The sequence below is a fragment of the Phascolarctos cinereus genome, unplaced genomic scaffold (assembly GCF_003287225.1).
Source record: "Phascolarctos cinereus isolate Bilbo 61053 unplaced genomic scaffold, phaCin_HiC Scaffold_4;HRSCAF=312, whole genome shotgun sequence".
NCBI lineage: Eukaryota > Metazoa > Chordata > Mammalia > Diprotodontia > Phascolarctidae > Phascolarctos > Phascolarctos cinereus.
In genome coordinates, this window is record NW_027555847.1 from 710,103,686 (window position 1) to 710,115,384 (window position 11,699).

An 11,699-nucleotide genomic window follows, 5' to 3' on the forward strand; every position below is an offset into this window, starting at 1 on the left:
CCGCGATTCATCTGACGGGGCAGAGGAGGGGGGACGGTCCCCTCCCTAGTTCTGCACTTCAATGCCTCTCTCAATGCAGTTTAAGGTTTTATCTTGTGTCACGCTAGGGATGTAACATTTCCACAAGTTCTAGGTCATGGAAATGGCCCTTTAAACATTCTTTAAGGTGGGGGAGATGGAGGGCAACTGAGAGGGCAAATGGAATTTAAGGAAAACCAGAAACAGACTCAGAGGCTCTAAAGCCTGGACGGAAGTTCGGAGGTCAGCGGGGCCAGCCCCTCCCCAATGTCCACTGAAATGCTCAGCAGAGCACAGTGACAGAACACATGTAAAATGGGGGGCTTGGACTGGATGACACCTAACATCTCCTTCCAGATCTAAGTCCCGCAATCCTTCGCTTGATTAGTTAAGGTGACGGGGAACTCACTGCCTTTAAGGGCAGCTCTGTTCTCTTGCCATATTTCTAGTCTTTACAGAATTAAACACTTCTAGAAATGAAAAGCTGGAAGTTTTCAGGAACTTACAGGAAATTTCTATATTTTTTTCAGAAAACAAATAAAAAAGTCCTCAGGAGCTCGTAGGGCTGGGGAGTGGAGAGGGAAAGGGGAGGAGGTAGGAATGCACATGAAGCATTTCCCCAGTGATTTCAGAGGGTCCTGTCCCAGGCACGGCTGAGCCTCTCCAGTTGCTAGACCCAGGGTGGCTTCAGGGACACAAAGGGCTTGCCCACGCCCTCTTGGGTGGCCCTCAGCCAGGTCCCCCACCTGATGGAACAGGGGCCAGAGCGCCAGGGCGCCGCTGGCCACGAGCTTTATTCGGCTCCCACCCTCAAGCGGCTGAGGGCCCCCGAGGAGTCCAGTGACGCAGATGGCAGCCAGGCCTCGCCACGACCCCAGGGTGCCCTCCCAGTGCACCTCCAGGCCATGCCCAAGGCATTGGCAGAGAGTGGGTATGAAGGGAGGCCAGAGGTCATGGAGGGCTCCCAGCCCTGGGCCCATTTGAGAGTGGCCTGCTCCTCTTCTTCGGGAAGGGTGTCCTCCTCATTTGACAGACCCGGGCCTGGAGGGGCAGTGGCTGCTGGAGGTAGGTGCCACCCCTGACGATGGAGTTACTCGGCGGCACTGGCTGCTCGGCCCTTCTGCGCTGGGAATGGTGGAGCCTCGCTTTCCTTGGTCTGGTTTTTCTTCCTCCTTTTCTTTCTCTTTGTGGTGAGCGGTTCGTGGCCCCCGTTGTGCTGGGCCTCTCCTCCTTCTGGCTCCCTGTGAAGGGACAGGGGCTGAGGCTGCTTCTCCAGGGTCCCCCAAGGACCAGCTCCCTTCCCCTGCCCAACCTGGTGCTCTCCCTTCTTCTTCTTCTTCCTCTTTTTCTTCTTGGGCATCTGCTGCTCCGCGGGGGCCTCCTGGGCAGGCAGGGCTCCAGGCTGCAGAATGTCTGCCGCAGACACGGCCGCCTCTTGGCATCTCCTCCACTCCTCATCACTGTCTGAGTCACTGCTATGAGATAATTGGGGTCGGTGTTCCTGGCCCCTGGCCCACCACCCCCTTGGGCCAAGCTGTGCCTTCTCAAGTTCCTGACAGGGCAGGGTGGGTGAGTGGGCAGAGCACAGCATCTGGGAGGGAAGCTGGGCTGAACTGGCTGGGTGGCCCCGGGCTAATCACCTGACCTCTCTGACCCTCGATTTCTTCATCTGTCACATGGGGATGCCACTTGCACAGATCTGTTGTGAGGATCCCATGAGACGCATACGTAAAGTGCTTTACAAACCTCCAAGTATCACATAAATAGGGGCTGTGAAGATGACTCTTCCTTAGCCTGGGTCTGAGCACGCTCTGCTGAGAGGGCTGGGGAGGGGACTGGCCAAGGCAGGAAGCCAGTAGCACTCGACTCTGGACCCAGCCACCCACTTACCTGGAACTGGACGGAGGCCGCTTTCTGCTCCTGGCAGGAGGAGCTGCGTCCCTTGGGCTGCCTGGGACAGATGTGAAGAAGAGGCGGAAGCCTGGAACGCCAAACAGCCAAACAGGTGTGTGAGTCCCGGGGCCCCGGCACCCAGCCAGAGGGTCCGAGCTCAGAAAAAGGAAGTGGGCACTCACCATCATCCCCCCCGGGGACTGTCTGCACGGGAGCCTGCGTAGGCCTGGGGCTGGATTCCGAAATGGTGATAAAGCTAAAGGGGAGAGAACGGCAGTGACTGAGCTCGAAACCTTCAGCCAAGGCATTGGGCTGCTAGAAAGGATGGGGCTGGACAGAGACTTGATGGAGAGCTTCTGGTCAGCAGGGCCCGGTCAGCCTGCGCTTGTCTTCAGCATGATCAGAAAAAACATGAAGAGCTGTGTAGACCAGCCTGAATGATGTCATAATAAGAGCAAGAATAATGATGACGATGATTTGCTAATCTGTCCAGCACTAGCTGGGGTGAAGTCCTCCTCTGACACCATCTGCGTGACCCTGGGCAGCTCCCCTCCCTTCTTGGGGCTCTGGGTGCTTGCTAAGACTGAGTCACAGACGAGCTGCCAACATGCATTTGCAGAAGGCACTTTAACATGTACGGGCCTATACCGATGACACGAAAGGTCCAAAATGAGAAAGAACACTGATGTGTCCACTATATAACACATCCTCTATCTTGGGGAAAGCAGTTGTGATTTCACTGGTGGAGGGACTTTGCCATGATTTCACCACCACCAAAGCTGATCAACACAAGCCCTGCAGTGTATAATCTGCAAGGTTCAGTGACTTGCCCAGGGTCACACAGTCAGTGACTGTCAGAGATGGCCATCCTTGCCCGGAGGCCTGCTCTTTATCCACTACCCCACAAACATCTGTCAGTAAACATTTATTAAGGCCTACCACGCGCCCGGCACCACGACAAGTGCTGGGGATACAAAGAAAGATGATGACAGCCCTACCTGCAAGGAGCTCACCATCTAACGGCAGAGACGACGTGCAAACAAATACAAGAAACGAGCCAACAACCCTATCATGACAACTGACATTTATTTATACGTGTAAAGTTATAAGCTTTAATTTATTTACATGCAAAACTATATGTTTTAGCTATAAAATACACCGGCCGCTGGGCCTGGCATCAGGAAGACCTGAGTTCAGATCCAGCCTCAGATGCTTCCTAGCAGTGTGACCCCTGGGCAAGTCACTTCCCCTGTTTGCCTCAGTTTCCTCATCTATAAAATGGGGATGATGATAGCACCTCCCTCTCTAGGTTGCTGTGGGCTCAGGAGATCATATGTATAATGTCTTTGTAAACTCTGAATCGTCATCATAGGATGCAGAGCAGAGAGGGCCCTTAGAAAGCATCTGGTCTGACCCACACTTGACACATGAGAAAAGGGAAAGACAAGAAGCTCCAACGACTGGTCTGAGGTCAGACCCAGACGCCTGCTCCCTCTGCCCCCGAGGCGCACTCAGGGAGAGCGGCATCCGCACCTCCAGTCACTTTCTGAGCCAGGTGTTCAGGCCTGGCCAAGACCCGAGGCCCCCAGCCCTTCTAGCAGATGTCCCCACCATCTCTAGGCCCACAGGGAGCTTTCCGGGGACTCACCTTTCACTCCAAGAAGACCAAGGCTAGAGAATGGTTCTCTCTGACGAAGGCAGCAAGGGGGTGTGGCCATCCTTGATGCCAACACTGCAAACATCCCTGGGACACCCCACAGCTTATCAAAAGCTCTGATGGGCTTCCCATTGGCTGGGGATTTATGGAAGGACAAAACTGATAAACACACAGGACTGATTAGAGGCCTGAGGGGCTGCAATCAGCACAGGGAAGGGAGGCCCACACAGGTGGATGAACGGCCAGTGGAAGGATCCATCCCTCCTTATGAATCTCAGCTCCCAGTGCGTGGCACTGTGCCTGCACAGAGTAGGGCCTTTGTAAACACTGACTAATGTTCATTCTCCTGGCCTTCTTCCTCGACCACTCTGAAGGAGGGGCTCAGGGCGTTGGGCTTTCCTTACCTGTCTAATAAGGCTCCCAGCTTTTTTGCTACGTGAACCCGGAACTCTGGAGTGGTCTGCAGCTCATTCCCATCTTGCTCATGCTCATCCACCTTGTGTCTGCCATGAAAACAAAGCAGCCTCCTCACCAGGGGCTCAGGAGACCCTGAGGCTCCATGTCCCAGATGGTGCCAAAACCCCCAGGCTGACCCCCCTGCAGTGTGGACTCCACGTCATGGGACCTCGGAGCCCAGGCTCAAAATGCCCCACTACCTGAGGCTTGGTCCGGCAGCTGGCAAATGGTCCTTAGCTGCAAGCTCTGTGGAAAGAAAGGGAAATGAGGTGTTTGGGACAAGATCTCGCTGACTGTTTGCCAGTTCTGGGGAACTTTCTCATTTGCAAGAGAAAGAGTTTGGACTCCAATGTCCACTGAAGTCCCTTCCAACTCTGACACCCCCTGTTCTACAGCCCCTCCCAGCCCTGACACCCCCTGTTCTCAGCCCCTCCCAGCCCTGACACCCCTTGTTCTCAGACCCCTCCCAGCCCCGACACCCCCTGTTATCAGGCCCCTCCCAGCCCCGACACCCCCTGTTCTCAGGCCCCTCCCAGCCCCGATACCCCCTGTTCTCAGGCCCCTCCCAGCCCCGACACCCCCTGTTCTCAGGCCCCTCTCAGCCCTGACACCCCCTGTTCTCAGGCCCCTCCCAGCCCTGACACCCCCTGTTCTACAGCCCCTCCCAGCTCTGACACCCCTTGTTCACAGGCCCCTCCCAGCCCTGGCACCCCTTGTTCTCAGGCCCCTCCCAGCCCCGACACCCCTGTTCTACAGCCCCTCCCAGCCCCGATACCCCCTGTTCTCAGGCCCCTCCCAGCCCCGATACCCCCTGTTCTCAGGCCCCTCCCAGCCCCGACACCCCCTGTTCTCAGGCCCCTCCCAGCCCTGACACCCCCTGTTCTACAGCCCCTCCCAGCTCTGACACCCCTTGTTCTCAGGCCCCTCCCAGCCCTGGCACCCCTTGTTCTCAGGCCCCTCCCAGCCCCGACACCCCCTGTTCTACAGCCCCTCCCAGCTCTGACACCCCCGGTTCTCAGGCCCCTCCCAGCCCCGACACCCCCTGTTCTCAGGCTCCTCCCAACTCTGACATTCTAAGTTCTAAGCGCTGATGTTCCAGGAGCTGTGAACCGTATCTTTCATCCTAACTCAACAATACTTTTTGACTGCCTGCTTCAAGTCTGGCTGGGCCCGGGGCACACAGAGCCAAGACAAGGGTCCTGCCCTCGACAAGGCTACGCTTTCATGGCGAGCTGCCCGCAGGAAGGCTGAAGGTCTCTGCTCCTGGGGAGACAAGGCACCGTAGAAATCCCCCTGGACCCGGGGCTGCGAGGACGCGGGCTCTGGGGGGCGAGTTCCAAGGCTGCCCAGGTAGTGGCAGAGCTGCCGCCGGGACTCCTTCCACGACTCCCCAGAATCCTAGGGCTAGGAAGGGCTTTGGAGCCCAAGGGATCCATACTGCACCTCGGGCTCCCACGGGGCGTGGGTTCGAATTCAGCCCTTTGCTGCTTACCGCCTGGGCTCGGCGTAAAATGAGGAGCGGGACCACGTGGTCTCTGGGGCCCCTTCCAGCTCTAGATCTTTGGTCTCATGATGGAGAGGAAGGGAGAACAGTCTTGGGTTCGAATCTTAGCTCTGCTATTAACTTCACTGGGTGATCCTGGGGGTCACTTTCCCTCTCAGAGGCCTCCCTGCTCCCATGTGTTCTGCGGTCCCAGTGCCTCAGTGTCCCCATCTATCAAAAGAGACGGCTGGTTTCCTCACTTGGGCCTAAGGACCTCTGCCTCAGTTTCCCCAGTGGGCCCCCCTCCCGGGTCGCTTAGTCGGCCTGCGCAGGCGCACTGGGCTCCTCCTCCTCTTCCCCCCGCCCGCGCTCGGGGCTCCCTACCCTGTCCCCGCTCCGGGTGCGGCCCCCAGCCCCAGGCCGGCACGGCCGCCTCCCGGCAGCGCTGCAGCTCCTCGGCGTCGTCATCCTCACTGCTTTCGCTGTCGCTCAAGCTAGCCCCGGGCGCGGCCATCTTGGTCCGCTGCAATGCATTGTGGGTCGTCTTTCCGCTTCCCCTCCCATCTTCCCGGGGCTGCACGTCACGGGCGAGCCGCGCGGTGCATTTTGGGGATTGTAGTTCTCCGGCTCAGTTCCCGAGGTCCGGCGGAGCGTCCCAGAGGCCAGCTCACATCTGAACCTGAGCCCCCTTCATGACATCCCAGGCGTGGGCTCGTCCAGCCTTTTCCCAAAGACCTCCAGTGAGGGAGAGACCACCCCCTCCTGAGGAGGTAGCCTGTCTTACTTTGGGGACAGCTCTCATCGAGGGCGTTTGCCGGGTCAAGTCTTCACCAGCTCCTGTCACTTGCACGCGCTGAGCCTAGTTCTGGGGCCGAGCGGAACTAGTTTACGCTCCTCCACCTGAAAATCCTCCAGAGGCTTAAAGTCAGCGACTAGGTCACCGCTAAGTCTTACGTTTTTAGGCTAAATATAACCAGTTCCTTTGCCTAGGATAGGAGGTTTTCCCCTCAGTTAAAGTCTAAATTTAATTTTTTGCAAATCCTGCTCCTGATTCTTGCCCCTGGGCCAGGGAGTCTGCTTTCCCGTAGAGATTATAGAAACAAGCAATAGTCTTTCATTCATGTTCAAAGTCCCTCGGCTAGTCTAGAGGAGGAGGATGCAAAGAAGAGGAAGACACGGTCCTAAGGCCTCTGGAGAGCTTGCAGAAATAAGTTGAAAACATAATGATTTTTTTTTCTTTTTGGTCAATCAGGGTTAACGACTTGCCCAGGGTCACACAGTAGCCGAATTTGAACTCAGGTCCTCCTGACTCCAGGAAGTGTGCTCTGTCTGCTGCACCATCTAACTACCCCAACATAGTGATCTTTCTGTAGGGAGGATGTTCCAGGGAGGGGGGATAGCCAGAGAAAAAGGCCAAAGTGGAGAGATAGAGTGTCTTGTTCATGGAATAACCAGGAGGCTGGTGCCAGTGCATAGAAGATGATGTGTAGGGGAGTAAGGTGTAAGAAGATAGGAAAGGGGGGTCAGGAGGGGGTCAGATTGTGAAGGGCTTTGAGGGGCAAACAGAGCATTTTATATTTGATCCTGGAGTCAATGGGCATTTATTTATCCAATTCAGGCGGTGGTGAATACTGAGGACAGCTTTTTAGGGGGAGAGGTCCCCGAATGGCAGCCTGAGCAGGGGGTGTGAGGTTCAGTTGAAGGAACTGGAGATGTTTAGCCTGGAGAAGAAAAGACTCAGAGGGAATAGCAGGGGTGGGGAATCTGTGGCCTTCTGGGACCTCAAGTGCTGCCCTTTGACTAAACCCCAACTTTGGTTCCCCACCCTGGAGTAGGACACATGCCTTCAAGTAATTGAAGGGCTGTTCTGTAGAAAAAGGATTATTAGCCTTGTTCTGCTTGGTCAGCTAGAGGGCAGAAGGGGAAAGCTTCAAAGAGAGATTTCGGGTCAAGTTGAGAAAAGTTGTCCTTGAAGCTTTTTCCATTCGTTGTGGTGCCATCTGGGTTTCCTTGGCAAAGGTACTGGAGTGGTTTGCCATTTCCTTGTCCAGCTCATTTTGCAGATGAAGAAACTGAGGCAAATAGGGTTAAGGGACTTGCCTAGGGTCACACAGCTAGTAAGTGTCTGAGGCCAGATTTGAACTCAGATGAGTCTTCATGACTCCAGGCCCAGCACTCTGTGCACTATGGTGCCACCTAGCTGCCCAATTTCCATATTAACCATGTCCCCCCCCCCCAAAAAAAAAAGCAGCAAGAACCATAAAGTGAAAAAAAAGTATGTTTTGATCTGCATTCAGACTCCATCAATTCTCTCTCTGGAGGTAGATGGCATTTTTCATCATGGGGCCTTTGGAATTGTCTTGGATCATTGTATTGATCAAAATAGCTAAGTCATTCTTGTTACAATGTTGCTGTTACTATGTACAACGTTCTCCTGGTTTTGTTTACTTCTTTTTGCATCAGCTCATATAAGGCTTTTCTGAAGTCATCCTGTTTATCATTTCATGTATTACAATAACATTCCACGCAATCATATGCCACAACTTATTCAGTCATTCCTCAGCTGATAAGCTTCCCCTCAGTTTGCAGTTCTTTGCCACCACAAAAAGAGCTGCTATAAATATTTTTGTACAAAAAGGTCCTCCCTTTTCCTTGATTTCTTTGGGATACAGTCCTTCGTACTCGAATTGCTGGGTCAAAGGGTATGCCCAGTTTTATAGCCCTTTGGTCATAATTTCAAGCAGTTCTCCAGAAAGGCTGGACCAGTTCACAACTCTACTAACAGTGCATTGGTGTCTCTATTTTTCTACATTCCCTCCAGCATTTGCCATTTTGCTTTTGTGTCACGTTAGCCAACCTGATAGGTGTGAGACTGTACCTCAGAGTTGTTTTAATTTGCATTTCTCTAATCAGTAGTAATTTAGAGAATTTTTATGCAACTATAGATAGCCTTGATTTCTTCATCTGCAAAATGCCTGTTCATGTCATTTGACAATTTATCAATTGGGAAATGACTCTTATTTTTATAATTTGGCTTAGTTCCCTATGTATTTGAGAAACTTGTGTAAATCCTCTCTTCTTCCCCAGTTTTTTATTTCTGAAGGACACTTTATCCTCCTCTTTGAAGAGTTTATCATCTAGGAATTCTATGACAGACATATTTCAATATGATATACCATCCCATTTGATTTTTGTGACCCTGGTGAACAGGTGTTATCATCCCCATTTCACAGATGAGGAAATTGAGGCTCAGAGAAGGGAAGAGACTTGATCATGATCATACAAGTATCAAATGGCAAAGCCAGGACTCAGACCCAGGTCCACTACCCTGAACTACCTGCTTGATAGAAATGGGGAAGGTCCTTTGCCTTTGTGGTTATGTGGACTGAATGTGCATCAGTCAGTCAAAACAGTTGAAAACATTTATTAATTACTTACTATGTATTGTTTAAAGGAAAATTCTTCATTCAGGCTTCCACCCTGATCGATGAGGCAAAATTCAGGACAAAGAGAATTAAGAGGATTTTATTATAAGTACATCAAGGTAGCAGCACATTGAGGGGCTGATCGCTGAAGATCAGCAATGGATTCAAGGGGGGGAAGTTCCTCCCTAAGGTGGCAAGAACATGACAATTTGCAGGTAGGGGTATGTACAAATGAATTTGGAAATGAGTATACTAACTACCCCAACTTGCTTGAGCTCCCCAATTATCCAGGTAACTGAGAAGAGCTGTATGAAGACTGGCTATATGAGCTAAGACACAGAGTGGCTTGACATGCCAACAATCCTTTGCGGTGATCAAGAGTAAACCCAGCTGGACATGCAGAAAATCGGCAACTCTGAAGCCAGTTAAGCTCATACCAGCCTTGAAGCAGACTCTGAGCCATTTGGTGGTTTATGGACATCCTTATCTTCAGAGACTCCCTTACCTGTTGGTTATGGGGCTCTCAGACAAACATCCTGTTTTATGTGAGATTCATAAACATTTCAGGGGGAGACACCCCCTTATCTTATTGTTTATGCTCAAGTCTTGAGCTGTCAGGATTGCTTTCACCCAGAATGTCTTTCGACTTGTGCATCAGAAGGCCATGGCTCTGATCCCTGGAATTCCTCACTCCCCCTGTCCTTGGGAATGGGGCTCCCTGCCTCATTCCTTTCTAGGACCTGCCCAATTGCTGCCTTTCTCTGCAATTGCCTGCCTTCCTTTGTTTGAAAAGTATCCATACCCTGCACATCCATCACTTAGCTGAGTGTTCAGTATTAGGCTAACCACTCACACATACATATTTTGCTTCCCTGATTAATAAAAATCTTCTTTAATTTCACAGGCATTATCTTCCTCTGGTTTTCTTCCCTTTAGGGAAAAGGGGGATTAGGATCTTGAGAAATGGCCTTTGTGTTCTCCAGGCATCTTCCCCTTTTGGGAGAAAGAGAGAGATCCAAATTCTCTAGAGAGAGCCTCTGCCTCAATTTACAAGTCTATGACAAAGAGTATGTAATACAAAAGCTGCGGACATAGTGTCTCCTTCCCCACCAAAGACTTACTCAACAGTGATTGATAAACAGAGCTGGGAACAATGGAATGTTGAGTCAACATAACTTTCTTCAGAACCAGGTGCTGTGTTAAGCCCAGGGCTTCCAAAGAAAGGCTCTGCCCTCAGGATGCTTATGCTCTAACAGGGCATGCATGAGTGTAGGGAGTTGAGTTTCCAGGTTAGTTTAGTTGAGGAGGGTCTCCCTCTTTTCCTTCTTCTCTCCACTCCAGCTGTTTCCATGAATTGCTGCTCCTTTGCACATTTGCTCCTTTGCTCTATTCTGAACCATCATGACAGCCTCCTAATGGGCTTCCTCTCCATTGGTCCTTCTTCCCTCTAATCCACGTTCCACATAAGCTGCCATTGTGGAAACATGAGTATGCTATGCCTCTGCTCAAGGAAGAAGGGGTCAATTGATCTACCTCTCATCTGATGTCTTCTTTCTGAGGACGGCAGAGTGGGCCAGCCTTGTGACTCTAATCTTCTGCTCCATTCCAGGCAGGAATCAGTCTTTCTTGGAGAAGGGCAGAGGAGACTCTAGGGATAATTGTTTGTGTTTTCTTTTGAACCACATCTAGATAAACACATGTAGACAGGACACACACCCTGCCTAAGTGTACATGTACATGGCACGCATATTTGTACGCATTGGTTCTCTTTCCATGCCTCCCCCCTTCAACCCCTAACCTCACTCCATAGAGGCAACTTGAAGGCAGGCATTGTTTTATTCTCAGTACCTAGCACAGTGCTGGGTACTGTTAGGTGCTTAATACATGCTTGTGGGTTAACTGATTGATATTTGATGACTTGAGGAAAGCGTAGGATAAGCAGACCTCAGGTAAGGGACCAGGAGAGCAGAGGGTATTAAACTGGGCATCCAGTGGGAGAAGGGAATAGAAATTCTGCCTATGGCATTTACTCCTTTGGGTTCCTCTCTGCCCCTTTCCCAGTCCTCCTCCTTTGACATGTACATTCCTTTGAGAGGTCAGGAAGGAAGGAAACAAGCAATTATTAAGCACTGACTATTTACCAGCACTGTGCCAAGCATTTTACAAGTATTATTTCATTTTACCCTTGCAACAACCCTGTTAAGGAAGGAGCAGCAAGTCCCTTACATCTCCAGTGTGAGTGAATTCATCGCATTCCCAATGCTCTCCTTACAAAAACAGGGGGTTACTGAGAGGGCCACAGGCACAGAGGAGGGAGGTCAAGGCACTGCAGACATACTTTACAGTTATCCCTTACACATCACAGAAGTTAGGAGCACCATGATCTGGAAAATCCACATAAAAGTTTTTGGCCCTCCTTTCATGCCAGAGAAGAAGTCTGAATTTTTTCTTTTTCTTTTATGGGGTGTTTACAATACCTTACTGTAAAATTTGGGTTAAGCATTTGGTCATAGGCCTTGCGTAGGTCAATGTTAAGTAAAAATACTGTATGAAAAAGCACTTTTTCTGCATCATCTGCTGGCCTTTGCGTGTTGTCTGCAGCTTCCAGGAAACTCCCCTCAAATTCCCATTTAATTTCTTATGCTGACCTGTGATATATTGAAACCTCGATGGGGAAAGTTGTGATGTGGAAGAGTTAACTCTATTGACTTCTTAGTTTTGCACAGAATAGGCCAGACCCATACCTAGGTTGTTGTGACTTAGGGCT

At 51.4% G+C, this 11,699-nt stretch overlaps 1 protein-coding gene across 1 annotated transcript; it reads right to left on the minus strand.

Annotated features, from left to right (window-relative positions):
- Window positions 1–520: 520 nt before the first annotated feature.
- On the minus strand, window positions 521–6,057 carry CUNH12orf43 (chromosome unknown C12orf43 homolog). The gene is made up of 6 exons (XM_021008000.2): window positions 5,892–6,057; window positions 4,225–4,270; window positions 3,973–4,071; window positions 2,094–2,167; window positions 1,909–1,999; window positions 521–1,493 (listed from the first exon to the last, which is right to left on the minus strand). The coding sequence occupies exons 1-6, from the start codon at window positions 6,019–6,021 to the stop codon at window positions 1,109–1,111; spliced, it is 825 nt and encodes a 274-aa protein (XP_020863659.1). The 5' UTR covers window positions 6,022–6,057; the 3' UTR covers window positions 521–1,108.
- Between the last annotated feature and the right edge of the window lie 5,642 nt (window positions 6,058–11,699).